This window comes from Artemia franciscana, chromosome 7 (assembly GCF_032884065.1).
Source record: "Artemia franciscana chromosome 7, ASM3288406v1, whole genome shotgun sequence".
In the NCBI taxonomy this organism is placed as follows: Eukaryota; Metazoa; Arthropoda; class Branchiopoda; order Anostraca; family Artemiidae; genus Artemia; species Artemia franciscana.
Window position 1 is genome coordinate 31252381 of NC_088869.1, and position 16520 is coordinate 31268900.

The window sequence follows — 16520 nt, forward strand, 5'->3', positions numbered from 1 at the left end:
TTGTGTTTAGACCCAAGGGATCTAAATAACGCTATACAAATACCCTATTACCCCATGCCAACTTTTGAAGACGTAGCTGCAGGGCTCCATGGTCACAACAGATTCTACAAACTAGATTCGCCATCTGTACTATATCCAGATGGAATACGCCACATCTGCACTACTTTGAGGTTATTTTCATATTGATTTTTACACTCTAAAGATACATTTTTAGCTAAGGAGAGTTTGATAGACCTTTTTCAATTCTTAGTATAGGTCTTTTTCTCTGTTTTTTTGTTTATATCATCGCCATCTTTTTCTCATATTGACTGGCTCGCCATCTTCATCACCAATTTCATATAGCGCCATCTTTGTTGCCATTCATATAGCATCATTCTATAGTTGCTAAGTACTTGTTTTCCAAAAAAGTACACTGAGTCGTTCATCTCCCACATTTGGAAAAACCTGTGCAAAAGAGAGCGATAACGAACAAGAAGGGCCGTATTGGTACCGGCTGGATATCCATCCTTGAAGTGCTGGGAATAGACGATTCGGGTATCTGCACTTCCACAGGTCCGAAATCCCCCCCAAGTTCTAAAAACCCCGTAACGATTTGACATCTGTCGGCTTCTTGATATAACCGTGAACCATGGCAAATAGCTGCCCTAAATGCAAAAAGAAAGTTACAAGAGCTCAGGGTGAAATAGAGTGCAGAGAGTACTGCAGTTGGTGTCACTTTAATTGTGCCTCAGTAACTTACAACAAAGATACAAAGGTAAAACTGAAGGGAGTGGCTCTGCCAGAAATGCAAATCCCAGTAATCACAGGCTTGGATTCGTCACAGTCAACTTCCACTTTCCAGCAAAGTAACACTGGCGACTACTCGTACTGTCACAAAGTGGCAGAACATTGCTCCTCGTTGCAGTGATTTTTCTGCTCAGACTGGGAACACACTGGATGCACATCATTGCATGCAGATTTATTCATAGCGATAAAACGCAACAGCCCAGATAGCCTTAAAAAGCGCCAACAAATAGTGAAGGGAGCTCCAGCACTCAGGCCATCCAGCGATGATGAAACACGAAAAAACATGTACATTAACCCTGATTTGACAAGCATTCAGATTCAGAAACGAGCGAAATTCAGAACAAACAAAGACGAAAGAGCACCAAAGTCTTCTGATGGGGGCCAATGCTTCCAAACCGCGTAATGCGAATGTGAGACAATAGCCGAACAATCAAAAGAGATAGACTTACTAATTTATAACACACACAGCATAGTTGGAAAGTTCGGCAAGCTTCAAGCACTCCTCTATGAAAACTCTCGATACGATGTAATCTGCATTTCTGAAACTTGGTTACATGAAAAATACTATCAGCTAGATTTGGAATACCAGAATATGAAGTTTTTAGGAAGGACAACACGGCAAAACCACAGGGAAGTGGTGTGGCGATACTTTCAAGGGAAAACTTACTCATATACGAGCATAGTAGTTTCTCGAATAACACAATAGACGCCATAACCTGTGTTATGCCAACTTCATGCAACGGTTTTTGCCTGGCAATTGTAGCCGTGTACCGGTCAACAGCAACTTATAAGAAGCCGAGAGAGGGACTGACAGCGGATCGTGAATTTTCTGCCTACCTAGAGAAGATCTGTAACAAATTTAAATCCGTAGTGATATGCGGAGACCTAAACATACCTGAAATAGATTGGAAAAATCATTCCTTCAGGATGAGAAGCCAGAACTCAAAAGATCAACTAATACACTATCTTCACCTCGCTAGCAAGTTGAACCTAGCACAGAGTGTCCTCAAGCCTACGCGTCAAAGCAACACTTTGGAAGTTGTATTCAACACGCCCATGGTAGACCTGCTCTTTACAAAAACAGTCGTTAACCCCATTACAAGCGACCACGAACATGCTGTCCACTGCCAGGTCCGTGCTGAACAACTCAAAATTCGTAAAAAGGATGATGGAATCACTTTTAAATTAAACTTCCATAAAACAGACATAACAAAACTCAAAATAATATTACAGCATACCAATTGGGACAACCATGTGTACAACCTACCAGCTGCTGAAGTGCTGAAGCCTGGGAAGTTTTCTATGGCATACTTCATCGAGCCGTCACTCAAACCACACCATTCAGGAACAACAAACACATTGGCAAAAGAATATTCCTTCCCAAGCACTTAAAAAAGCTCATCAGGGACCGGAAGAAGTCATATAGGGATTACAAAGCATTTGGAAACATAAGTAGTCTCGCCAAGTTACAAAAACTCAGCTCAAAATGTAGACAAGCTATCAGAAACTACAACAAAGATTGCGAACAAGAAGAATTCCAGAAAATAAGAACAAAAAGCAATTTCTACAACCTGTGCAAGCGCAAGCTAGGTGAGCAGCATAAACTACCAGCACTAATAGATCGAAGTGATGTGGTTCATAAAACTAGCCTAGATAAGGCGAATGCTCTTGTAGAATTCTTCGTCAGCACGTTCACTGTTGACGATGGCTATTGACCTCAACTCCAAGACTCATACCCAGGAAGCGAGCTCCACAGCATTGGCTTCATGCCAGGAAGTGTTCTAAGAGCAATGAAAGGCATGAAAGCATCAAAAGCACTCAATCCTGATGGCATCCCGTACTGTATCCTGAAAGAAGTGAGTGACGAGTTATGTGAACCTCTGGCAATACTTTTCCAAATCTCATTCGAGCAATACAAGTTTCCTACTTCCTGGGAGCTATCCCATGTAAACACCTATTTTCAAAGGAAAAGGGAAACGGATTGACCCGGAGAATTATTGCCTGATCAGCCTTAGTTCACCATTCCTGAAAATCATGGAAAGGGTCATAGTGGAAAACTTAAACTCGCACCTCGAATTGAACAACCTCATCTAAAATCATCAGCATGCCTTCCGTAAAAATCGTTCTACTGTTTCCCAACTAGTAGTGATACACGACTACATCCAGTCTGCCCTGACCATGGGATTCCAATATATATTATTCTAATTGATCTACTTAAGGCCTTCAACCGAATATCCTTGCAAAAACTCATCCACTGCCTAGAAGTCTATGGAATCAAGGGACAGTTAAAAAATTGGCTATCAGCATACTTAAATGATAGAAAAATAGCAGTCAAGGTTGCAGAAACACTATCCACATAGACATATGCAAACAGTGGCGTCCCACAAGGTAGTGTTCACAGACCAGTCTTGTTCGTCATGTACATAGACATTTGCATAAATGCCATTTCCCAAACCGACTTTGGCCTGTTTGCAGACGATACGAAGCTCCTGGGAGAAGCTAGAAGAATGGCAACTTTCACCAAATGTAACAAAATGCTCTGTTGTTCATCTTGGCCGCCAAAATCCAAGTACTCATACAAAATAAAAGGTATCGACCTGACAAAATCTACCTTTGAAAAGGACCTAGGTGTAATTGTGAGCTTAGACCTCAAACCAGAAAAGCATATCGGCCTAGTTGTGCGTAAAGCATCAAATACTCTCTGGCTACTCACTCACTCCCTATAATACCTTGACATTCCCTCAAAGATCTTAGCATGCACAAGCTACATTAGGCCACAGCTTGAATACGCCACTGTCATCTGGTCGCCATATCTCAAAAATGATTGAGATATGGCAAAAAAAAAATCATATCTCAAATGACAGAATAAAACGAGTCCAGAAACGCTTTGTAAAAGGACTTCAAGGATTCAGAAGCCTTCCATATGACAAAGCTCTAAGAAGGCTCATTCTCCGCAAACTTGAGACAAGAAGAACGATCTTAGACTTAAAAACCCTCTTCAAGATAGTTCACGACACAAGAGCAACACAAGATCGCACAGTCTGCAATTGGAGCCCATGAAGATGAAGATTGCAAGATCTAATTCTTACCATCATTCGTTCATACCTTGGGTCATCAGGATCTGGAACAAACTACCATTCCCAGTCGAAAAGATGAAATCACTGGAAACCTTTTCCAATTGCCTAAACATAAACATGCCATATCTCAAGACTTTTAACGTAGGACGACTTTAAATGGCAATCGTGCTGCAGTCGATCCACTTTTCGCCCCGCCATAACATTTTTCTTTGAATAAGGTGTCAGATATGTGGAAATCTTGTATTGAGAGGCGTGAGGAATAAAATTATTTAGATGCAAAGTCTGGATATTGGATGCTCAAACTATCAGAGCAATCATCAATTATGACAACTTTCAATACACCATTCGGAAGGTATCAATACATGAGGATGCTGTTTGGCATTGTTTGTGGTCAGGACATCTTCCAATAGAAAACAAAGGAAACATTCAATAATCTAGAGGGACTAGGTGTGATTTTTGATGACATAATAGTATCTGGTAAGGATGACAGCCATGATAGAAACCTTGTAAGCGTGCTGGAGAGGGCCAGAAAGGAAGGAGTGAACTTCAATCCTGAGAAATGTATATTTAGTGGTCCCAGTATCCGTTATTTTGGCCACATCATCACAGCTGAAGGTATAAAACCTGATCCAAGGAAAGTTCAAACTATAAAGGACATACCATATCCTACAAGCAAAGAAGAGCTCATAATGTTCTTAGGAATGGTCAATTTTCTATCCTGTTATGTCCCAAATCTCTCGGCCATAAACCACTTATTAACAGAGTTAGAAAAGCATGCTACATTTCAGTGGACAGATGTTCACAAATCAGAGATGGAAAAGATCAAGGTTTCTATTTGTCAAAACCTAGCCACATTTGATACTCAAAGCAAAGAAGTGGAATTGAAAATAGATGCATCAAAGTATGGCCTTGGGGCAGAGCTCCTAACTCATGGAAAGATAGTACACTTCGCCTCAAAAGCATTGAATGAGACAGAACAACACAACTCACGGATCGAGAAGGAGCTGCATGCATTTATGTTTGGCTGTCAGAAATATCACCAATACATTAACGGCCAAAAAAAATCAAAACTCAGGCACCACCAAGGTTGAAAAAGATGATGGCTCAGATTCAGCCCTATGATTTGGAGGTTCACTTTATTAGAGGCAAAGACATCCCAGTAGCGGAGGCCCTGTCAAGACTGCACCCATCTGAAGAAAATTAAGAATTTCAAATTGAGATTGAATTTTATTTAAAATAATTTGTTAAACATATTCCTGTCAGCAATACAAAAGAGGAGCAAATCTGAAAAGAAAATCATCAAAATCTAGTCATGCAAACCCTCACCAAGGGTATCCAAGAAGGGTGGCCTGCTGTCAGGAAGTCTTGTCGAAGATCCATTATTCCGTACTGGAATTTTTGAGAAAAGCTAGCGGTTGTCAATGGTATCATATTAAAGGCAGACCGAATTGTCATTCCTTCAGCCATCCAGTCAAACGTTCTACAGCAGCTTCATACATCCCTCATGGGACTGAAAAAAACAAACAGAGAGTGCGAACTGTAGTTTTCTGGCCTGGAATGAACCAGGAAATAGAAAGGTTTATAAAGAGCAGTGAATCATGTGGGAAATATGCACTGAGCAATCCCAAAGAGTCATTGATATCCACCCCACTACCTCAAGGCCAATGGGAAGTCATCAGTGTTGACCTCTGTCAGTTGGAGGGAAGAAATTACCTTATTACCAGCAATTACTATAGATTGTTAATAGAGATTGACAAGCTGAGCTGCACAATTTCATTGGAAATCATCACCAAACTCCCATTTGTCCCATTTTGCCAGATATGGCATACCTTGGAGAATTTGGTTAGACAATGGACCACAGTTCTCATCCAGTGAGTTCATTAGGTTTCTGTAACTGTACAAAATCCAGCTTTGCACATCAAGCCTGAATTTCCCACAGTCGAATGGACACATAGAAAAGGCAGTACAGGAGTACTCCAATCAGTGGATCTGCATCACCAACACAACTACTCATGAGCAGGACTCCAAGGTCGATTCCACCAACCATCCAGCTGTGTCCCAAGGTAATACCTAGAAAATAGATCATCAGGGTTCATGAAAGATATCAGTATAGGCGAAAAACTCACCATAACCAGCATGCAAAAGACTTACCTGAGCTAAGCCCTAACAAAACAGTTTGGATGAAACTCTCAAAAGAAGACAAACAGTGGAAGAAAGGGATGGTTCTGTCAATGCCTGAGCCATGATCTTGCTTTGTACAAGCTGAAAACGGAAGTACTCACAGAGGAATTTGTATGCATTTAAAACCCAGATTCAGTACTCCAACAGAAATTGAAATCAACATTCCACACTAACTGGTAGTAGTCTTGGATGAGGGTCAGTCCATTGTGCCAGATTCATTACTTAAGGATACAGAGTCCCCTAAAAAGCCAGATGCTACCAGGCCACCCATTACTACCACAACAAGATTTAGAGTTTACAAGACTAGTGATGTCCTAGCCAAACCGTTTGCAACTCCAAATCCGGCTCCAGTGAACATTAAGAATGCCAATACAAGCAGGGTTCCACTTCGTCCACACCTATCAAGATATGGTTGGCCCATAAAACAAAGACAAATTTTCGATCTGTGAATCACAAAATGGCGTGTGAAAGACATCATTATGGTTTATGTTATTACGCTTTTTCAGAATATTTTTTTTATTTTTGTTTATTTGTTTTTTTTTTGCTTTTCATGAGAAGGAAAATGTTGTATGCTAATTACTTGTTTTTTGTTATCATCTTTTTGTGCTTACCTTGTGCCATCTGAAATGCTTTGCTTGCTGTTTATGTGTGTCATGTTTTATTGCAGGTTGATTGGCTTCTAAATAAATTGAATTAATCAAGCCATATCATTGAATACAACAAGTATATGTATACTAAACTGACAATCCACAGCCATCTTTTTCTAAGTAAAGTGCAAATTATGTTCTGGTCTTGAGAAGGTATGGGGGTTTGTCAAAAACCAAATTTCCAGACCTTTCTATTGCATTAAATAAAATGGAAATCTAAAAATTTTGATAAAATGTTTTAGGATTTGATAGGGGGGGGGGGGCTGGTTGTCCGCTAATCACTTTTGACTAATACAAGACACTAGCCCTTTCAGTTTCCAATCAAATATGCCTTTTTCAAAGTTTCTACGACAACAAACTGAAATCTCAAAATTTCTATCAGATACATTATGGGAGAATACAAGGTTTTGGGGTAGTGGTTATCCACCATCCAATCACTCTGAATCTTAAAAAGGCCACTAGAACTTCTGATTACCAATCCAACAAACCCCCTCAAAGTTTATCTGATCACCCTTTCGATATGTATACCTCATGCCCCCAGAGCATAACTTACCTTCCCCTGACAACTGTGTGTGTTTAGGGGGGGGGGGTCATCCTCAAAGGCATAATTTCTAGTGCTTTTAATACATTGAACAAAATGGCCATCTAAAAATTTGGATTAGATGGTCTTGAGGAAATGGTGGGCGTGGGAGGGGGGGGGGGGTTTGTTACCATCAAATCACTTTTGACTATTAAAAAAGGCAGTAGCCCTTTCAATTTCCAATTGAATGAAATCTTTTTGAAGTTTCTAAGATGTCAAACAGCATTCTCTATACAAATAAATTCTTATATATAAACATTCTCTATATATATAAACACATATATGTATATATATATATATATATATATATATATATATTTATATATATATATATATATATATATATATATAAATATATATATATATATATATAAAAATAAGTTGTCTGTCTGTCTGTGGATCAGGTGACGTCATGTTTCTGTGTTGACTGACGTCATGAAATTAGTTGTCGTCATTTTTGCTTTGACGGTGACGTCATTAACGGTATTTAAGACATTTGTTCACGGAAAAATGTTTAATTGTAAAATGACTGAAGAACCTACAATGGCAACAGCCGAGGAAGCTGCTCAAAGAGTTTATGCCAAAAAACTTGCTGCTGATAGAGAAAGTAAGAAAAGAAAGCGTTCCGAGGAATCACAAGAACAGCAAGAAAACAGGCTTGCGGCTAAAGAACGCAAAACCGCGCAGTTAGATGAAAATCCACCTGGACAGCGAGAGTCAAAACATATCAAAACTGAAAATGATAGCGATGATGATTGGGTTTGGGATTTTGACATGGATAAGGTCATCAATGCCTACCAGATTTAAGTTAAAAAAAACAAAGGTTCGTCGATATGTACTTCATAGTGACGCTGAAAAATAAAGAAGAAAAAGAAAACTGAAAAAAGAAAAAAGGTAAAAAACTAAAAAGAAAAAACACTCAAAGAGAAATTACAGACCGGGACACAAATGACGACCGAGAGAGAGGGAATATAAGTGACGACCGGAAACCTCAAAGAGAAATTACAGACTGGGACACCCGGACACAAATCACGACCGGGACACAGGGAATATAAATGACGACCGGGACACAGGGACACAACTACAACGGGGACGCCGGGGGCACAGGCGGGATATATAAATGACGACCGGGACACAGGGATTGTTCGAATAGAAATTACAGACCGGGACACCGGGACACAAATGACGACCGGGACACCGGGACACTCAAAGAGAAATTACAAACTGGGACACCGGGACAAAAATGACGACCGGGACACAGGGAATATAAATGACGACCGGGACACATCATTAGAATAATGAGGTATAGATCTGAATACGGATTGTTTTTCCCATGGACAATTATATGTTGCATGTTCAAGAGTCAGTAAACCTGACAATCTATTTATATGCACAGACAATGGGACAGCGAAGAATGTTGTATATTCGCATGTTTTACGTAGTTAAAAACATATATTTATATCTATCTCTATTCACAGGTGGGACACAAGGACGCAACTACAATGGCGCGTAACTAATATGGCGCGTAACGACTTACGCGCGCGGGGGGCTTGGGGGGGCGCGAAGCGCCCCACCAACTAGGTGTTGGGGTGGCGCGAAGCGCTACCCCAACAGCTAGTATATATATATATATATATATATATATAACTATATATATAAAACTAAATTCTATATATATATAAACATTCTCTATGTAAATTTCTATCAGATGCATTTAGAGAAAATATGATGTGGAGGGGGGGTACCCACCCTCCAATCTATTAATCTGAAGAAGGGCACTAGAACTTCTGATTACCATCCTATGAGCCCCCACCCTCCTATCACTCTGAATCTTAAAAAGGGCAATAGAACTTCTGATTACGAATCCAAAGAACCCCTCCAAAGTTTATACAATCATCCTTTCTATATATACCTTATATGTCACCAGGGCATCTAACTTATAACTCTTGCCCCGAGGGCTGCAGGGGGGATACCATCTTCAAAGACATAGTTTCTAAATCTTTTAATTATGTTGAACAAAATGGTTTTCTCAAAAACATTTTTGGATGTGTGGGGAAATGGTGGGTGTGGGAGGGGGACTGGTTGCCCTCCAATTACTTTTGACTATCAAAAACGTATTGGCCCTTTTAATTTCCAATCGAATAAGCTGATTAAGTTTCTATGACAACAAAAGGACATCACAAAATTTCTATCAGATGCATTTTGGGAAAGTATGAGTGGTGGGGGGGGGAGGTATTCACCATCCAATCCACTTTGAATCTTAAAAGAAGCACTAGAACTTCTCATGGCCAATCCAACGTGCCCCTCCAAAGCTTATATGATCACCCTTTCTATATATACCTTATATGCCCCAAGGGCATAACTTACAACTCTTGCGCTGAGGGCTGTCATCCTCAAAGACATCATTTCCAGACCTTTCAATAACGTTGAACAAAATGGCTATCTTAAAATTTGTTATAGGATATATTTGGGGAAATGGTAGACATCAGAGAGGGATTAGTTGCCTTCTAATCACTTTTGACTATAAAGAAGGGCACCAGCTCTTTCAATTTCCAATTGAATGAGTTGTTTTGAAGTTTCTTTGACAACAAATGGCCATCTCAAAATTTCTATCAGATGTATTTCAGGCATCCTTTCTATATATACCTTGAGCCCTCAGGACATAACTTACAACCCTTTCCCTGAGAGCTCTGGGGGGGGGTAGTTATTCTACAATCACTTTTGACTATCAAAAATTATACTAGCCCTTTCAATTTCTATACAGTTAAGCTCTTTTCAAAGTTTCTCCAAGAACAAATGGCCATCTAAAAACTTCTATCAGGTGCATGTCAAGAAAATACAAGGTGTGGAGGGAGGGAGTATCCATCCTCTGATAATCCTGAATCTTAAAAATGGCCCTACAACATCTGATCTCCGATTAAATGAGCCCATTCCGGAGTTTTTATAATCACCCTTTCTATATATACCTTATAAGCTCCAAGGGCAAAACTTATAACTCTTGCCCTGAGAGCTGTAGGGGGGGAGGCTTGTCATCCTCAAAGATAGAATTTCTAGATCTTTTAATAATGTCTAACAAAATGACTATCTCAAACTTTGATGGGATGTGTTTGGAGAAATGGTGGGCATGGGAGGGGGTTTAGATGCCCTTCAATCACTTCTGACTATTAAAGCGGGCACAAGCCTTTTCAATTTTCAATCAAATGAGCTTTTTGAAGTTTCTATGACAACAAATGGCAACTTCAAAATTTCTATCAGATGCATTTTCGGAATATATAATGTATGTGTGTGTGGAGGGGGGGGGGGGTGCACTCCCTCAGATCAATCTGAATCTCAAAAAGGGCACTAAATTCTGAATAGCAATCCAACAAGCCCCCTCCGAAGTCTACACTATCACCCTTTCTATATAAACCTTATATGCTTCAAGGGCATAACTTATAACCCTTGCCCTGAGGGCTACAGGGGTGGTGGTGGTGATCTTCAAATACATCAACTATGTTGAACAAAATGGCTACCTCAAAATTTTGATTGAAATATTTTGGGTAAATGGTGGGTGTAGGAGGGACTTAGTAGCCCTCCAATCACTTTTGACTACTAAAAAGGGCACTAGCCATTTCTATTACCAATCAAATGAGCCCTTTTTGAAGTTTCTACAACAACTCCTTCAATACAAAGTGCCATGGTCTAAAAAAAAAAAATTGTGACAATATTGCTCTTTACTTGGGCACTGCTATTGAGCTGCCTCTGATTAAACACATTACTACTCATCATGTTAAGTCTTTCAAGAGGTAAATTCTTGCCCCCAATGCATGACAGCACCTTTTTTTGAAGTCCTTACCAGATGCATGTCCCATGAAATACATCACAAGATGATGGTACCCAACTAGATCTCTTAAAGAGGATCAAATTTACTCTAGTCAGTGGCTCTTTTTTCCTTAATTATTTGTAATTTTGTTGCATCCAAGAACAAAATGAGCTTCACCTATAACCTTTCATAACACTCTTTTTAAAGTGTGGGTGATGTGCACCAGTTGTCAAATTTTTAGGTTTATCCACTCTCATTGACATCCTGGGTGGTAGCTTACCAGGGAACATGGCTTCAAAGACATCGATGATTCCATCACACAAAACTGAAGACATACAAGCTTGTAAGAACTTGAGTACCCACACGATCTGTGCTTTGTATGCAGCATCTTTGTCACAAAACATCTCAAGAGTTTTACTTCCATTGCTAGCTGATGGCTCACCTGATTCCACACAATCATGACTATAATGGATTGAAACGGATCATAACCTGTTTCTTGTGCACATCAAACTAAGCCTACTGTTTCAAAGTGTAAAAGCCTTTGCAACAGCTATGGTTTTGCATATTTTGTAGTAAAAAAAAAACTCAAACACCAATCCTATATCATTCATTTATTTTTCTGCCACTCAGCCCTTCTTTAGTTTGCTGGGAGAGACAAAATTTGCAGAAAAGTAGGTCTGAACACAGCAGGGATAGCACTGAGCAGGAAACACAAGATTTTTGCTATCTGAATATTCCACTCATGGTACTCTCCTCTTCCCACTTAACCTGCTTAGTTTATTAACTAACCTTTAGAGGAAAAAAAATATAGTTTGTACCATTGGAGAAAAAGTCAATTCAAACTAATTCTTACTGGTATGTTCATTTTACAAAGCTACAGGAAATTATCTATCTTTGGATGTTACTATGATATGACTAATCCATCCCAACCAGCCTATACGTCAATGTTACTCTCTAACATCAAACAGCACCACAATGTGGCATATCTATTTGATAGTTAGAGTATTCATCAACTCCCTTCCTTGAGAACTTCAAAAGTTAGTCTCCAATATTGTTGAAATCAAGTCCACAAGTAGTTGAGATGCTGCACTTTCACAATCCAGCCACAAAAATCACTGCTGCAGTCTTTGTCCTCATTCAGCTGACTAGGATCTGCAGCAAGGACAACCTCAACAAAGTTTGCCCAGAATGTATCTAGATGATTCATTTTTATGGTAAACATATTGTATTTGATTGCATTTGCTTAAAGATAAATTACCAGATCCTATCTGAACTAGTTTTTAATTACAAGTATTTTTAATAATAGGGTAAATGTTCACCTCACCCAACCAGTTACATAACAAAAAATTCCCAACCAGTAGTGACATACAGGCCAACATCCCCCCCCCTTATAAAACTCAGGACCAAACTTCTCATTCATACTCCTTTAGAAAATTTCAAAATTAGAATCTTTTAAGCATCCAAAGATCTTAAGATTTTTTTCCTTTCATCTAAATTCAGTACTCTGTAAGATACGCGCTTTTAGGCACAAGTTGAATTATTTTTTGTTTTAGTAAGTAGAAATGACACTGCAAACAGAAATGTTACTTTTTGAATTACCCAATAAGAATCAAATCTCTACTACTGGTTTATTTGAACTAAACAAACCAAAAGGGAAAATCCTTTTTATAAAAATAACTTTTAAGTGGAGGCTAAACCATATGTCATGATTAGGAAATACCAGTGGTATTGCAACATTTTGAGTTGAACTCACATACCCAGTTATTTCTTGATTCAGAAATCCGGCTTTAGTCTGAATATAATGTAGCCAGATGGTAGACAGAACAAATATAATGGTAGCCAGAGCAAAGCAGTTCTATTCTGACACTGATGCATGTCACTCAATGCAATCTCTTATTGAACTTGTCTTATCTGAAGCTGTATGTGAGTACTTAAATAAAATTACTGTTTATTAATTGGTTTTGTCTATGAACCCAGGCACCAGGTACAGTTCCTATAGTCTTTTGGTACATTCCCAAGGGAATCTAAACAACTTAGGAGACCCAAATATCACTGAGATGATTCTAAATCCCTTAGCTGATTAGCTCCCATGAAATGATCTAGATTTGGATATCCTTTATATCATATTGATATTAAACTATCAAGACTCAAGAAAAGCTCCCAGCTACCATATAGAAATAAACCCCCACCAGTAACTTATGTCCTCATTTGAATAACCCTCTTGTAACATCTCCATTTCAAGAAACCCCCCCCTAACACAGTTAAGGGTTAACGCTAATTTTCAAACCTATTCTAGCACCATGAACTCATAAAACCTCTAGAAGTTTGTTCATTTTGTTCAGACTAGAACACTTAAATCATAAGCATAATCTAGGTCCAGAAAAGTTTTCCTCCCTGTTTAATTTCTGTTCTCCCATTGCCTTTCCTGAGCTGCTAAAGAAACAGTCCATCAGAAAGACCCATGTAAAGGGAGATAGAACACAATGCTCCTTAACTCCTGATTCAAAACAAAATCAGTAGCTAATCTCATTTCTTACCTTAACAACAGCAGGGTTATTCTTATACATCACACTAATCAGTTTAATGTAGATATCTGGTATACTATGTAAGGATAAGACCTTCACTAAGGCCCTTTGATCAACAGGATCAAATACTTGCATACAATCAAATAAAATGAGGACCAAAGGTGTTAAATGACTCGGGCACTTCTTAATTAGTAGACTTAGAATGAAAATTTTGAGAAACCATTCACTGTCCTTTCTAAGACTGAACTGTTTTTCTCTGAAAACTTTGTCTACAAAGACTGGATCAGTATTGATCCAGTCTTTGACATAAATAGATCTAAACTAGTTTTATTGTTTGGCCAGTTTTCAACTTTTTGGATAGTTATTTCATTGTGCAACGATTGCCTTTGAATATAGTTGGATCACAATTTTTGAGAAAAGCTCAAAGGCCGGTACGAGGGTAAATAAGAAAGGCATATCGAAGGTAAGCTTTTGGCATAATATTTAATGCACTAAGATGAGCGACGAAGATATAAAACAACTGATAAAGGAGATGCAAAGTCTAAGAGCCTCGGTAAATAAAATAGAGGTTTTGGCTGAGGGAATTGAAGGTCTAAAGACGAATTTTTTCGGAATTTTCTTGCAAGGTAGAGGAAACCAACAGGGCAATTAAATCGGAGATAGCTGGTCTGGTATTAAGCTGCTCGACTGTTAATGAAGATTTGCGGAAAACCCAGTCCAAGATAGATTTCCTTGAAAAAGAATTGAAGAACATGAATTTGATTATATACAATTTTGACCCAAAACATCGAGGACCCAGTCTAGAGTAAGATATTTTGTTATGCTTAAATGAAATTGTCCCGAATTTGGATCTAGAGAGGCGAGACATAAAATGATATTTTCCGCCTTCGTTCTAAAAATGGCGTGCCCCCTATTGTCATTAAATTTATTAGCAAGCCACTAAGAGATTTGGTGTTGAGATCTTCTGGGATATTTAGCCGTCATAAGTTGAATATCTCCCCTGCTTACACGAAAAGAGAGCATATGGATCGAGATAAGCTAAAACCACTTCTAGCGGAGGTTAGGTCAAAAAATATGCCTGCTAAATTAAAGGGGGCGAGGCTAATATTATAGGACAAGATCTTGACGTATGATTTTCAGGATGAGAAAATAATTGAAGTAAGAGGTCCAAGTGTAAGAGATATGGTCCCGATAGCTCTGGGAAAGTTTCAAGGTCAGAGCCGTCAGTCCCTTGACCATAAGACTTCAACGCGTAGCAGGTCGGCATCTACAGGTAGCTCGCAAGGATATTTTTCAGCCAATGAAAATGAATTGGACGATCCAAACACGGAAATTCGAACCACAACGGCATTTATTACACCGAAAAATACAGTTGCTTTGAAGGAGCCCAGGATGCCTGAACCACGGGCCAAACGCGACTCATGCTAGGATAATAAGTCCAAGTGACGATCAAAATCAGCCTATAAGAAAGTCACGGTAAGTGGGAGTGCTCAACCAGGAAGCATCAATTGAGGGCAGTGGTCTTGAGGTGACGGCCAGAGATGGTGAAAGCATGTCAAGAGAACAGCCGAGTCAAGGGACTATAGTAACTGTTGGTGATGAATAGGAAACGGGGGGCCATAATGAAAATTCTAGTGAAAGGGTAGTACTTGTTAATCACCATAGTGATTCGTGTATCAGTTTTGTAGTTTGGAATGTGCAAGGTTATAGTAGGGAGAAGTTAGAAAATCTATTGGAGTCGAGTACATCAGCAGGCTGTGAGAGTTGGGATGTTGTTTGCCTTGTGGAGATGTGGAATTCTCTAGATGATTTTTGTCATGTGAAGATTTTGATGTTTTTGAGTGTAGGAGAAAGGCCTCTACTAACGGTAGATATTATGGAGGAGTTTCCGCGCTTATAAGGAATGGAGTATTTAATTTATGTCGTAGGCTAGAAAGTGAGTCTGAAAATCTATTATGGTTGTTATTGTCAGTTGAAAATGTTCACCTTGTTGTGTCTGTTGTATATTTGCCTCCAAGTAGTAGTTCTTACAGTCGTGAAGATACATGGGAATTGATGGAAAATGAAACGCAGAAGTATAAAAGATCCTTTGCCGTAATTTTGTTTTTTTTAGGGGATTTCAATGCATATACTAGTGAAGAGGTTGAGCTGCAGGTTGGTGAACCCCTTGTAAATGTACCAGGGCAGAATGTTTGTTTGGAAAATGATTGTGAATATGTTTTTCTTATTAGGGAAAGTAGGGATAGGTTTCGGAAAATCAATAGATGGGGAAGGAATCTAATAGATTTTTGTAAAAAGGAAGGCTTACTAAATATGAACGGGAGATTGGGAGGAGACTTTGGTAAGGGTGATTTTACCTGCTATAGTGGGTCTTGCCCGAGCTTAATTGATTATATTTTATGTAGTTTATCTCTCTGGCCCCAGGCGATGGACCTTAGGGTCCGAGAGTTGGTCGATTCTGACTTCAGTGAGTCTTCAGCTGAGAGGGTGTATTTGACGGTCTGAAAGGGTAAAAGAATGGTCTACGCGTGAGGTAAGAATACGAAAACCAGTTTGGATAGTCATGGAGAAAGAGGAATTGGTTAAAAAGAAACTAGAAAGTATCGATTTTGAATTTTTCAGAACCAGCTGAAATGGATCAAGCGGTTTCGATAATTATAGATAGAATCTATGAGAGCATGAGGCCTTTAGTGCAGAATAGAAGAAGGACGGCCAAAAAAGATGAGGGTTTTTTTGATGAGGAATGTAGGCAGAAAAGGGAAGAGGTAATAAGGAGTTTTAGGCTACTTAAAGCAACGGACCCATTGGATCAGGAATTAAACTTCTGCAGGCTATCTGAATATAGGAAAGTAAGGTCAAATCATAATAGGGTGACAAGATTTAAAAAGAGAGAGAGGCAGAAGGAGATGAATGAAGAAATTA

The 16520-nt window shown here is 39.1% G+C and overlaps 1 protein-coding gene across 5 annotated transcripts in view; it reads right to left on the reverse strand.

Annotated features, from left to right (window-relative positions):
- LOC136029160 (E3 ubiquitin-protein ligase NRDP1-like) overlaps nt 1-16520 on the reverse strand; it is a 68282-nt gene that overhangs the window by 33484 nt on the left and 18278 nt on the right. Inside the window, exon 1 of one of the 5 annotated variants that reach the window (XM_065707256.1) lies at nt 13819-13992. The exons of the other annotated variants lie outside the window; for them this stretch is intronic. Within the exon in view, the coding sequence (XP_065563328.1) occupies nt 13819-13821 (3 nt within the window). The 5' untranslated portion in view covers nt 13822-13992. Of the gene's footprint in view, nt 1-13818; nt 13993-16520 lie in introns of those variants that run through there. 5 annotated transcript variants of the gene reach the window in all.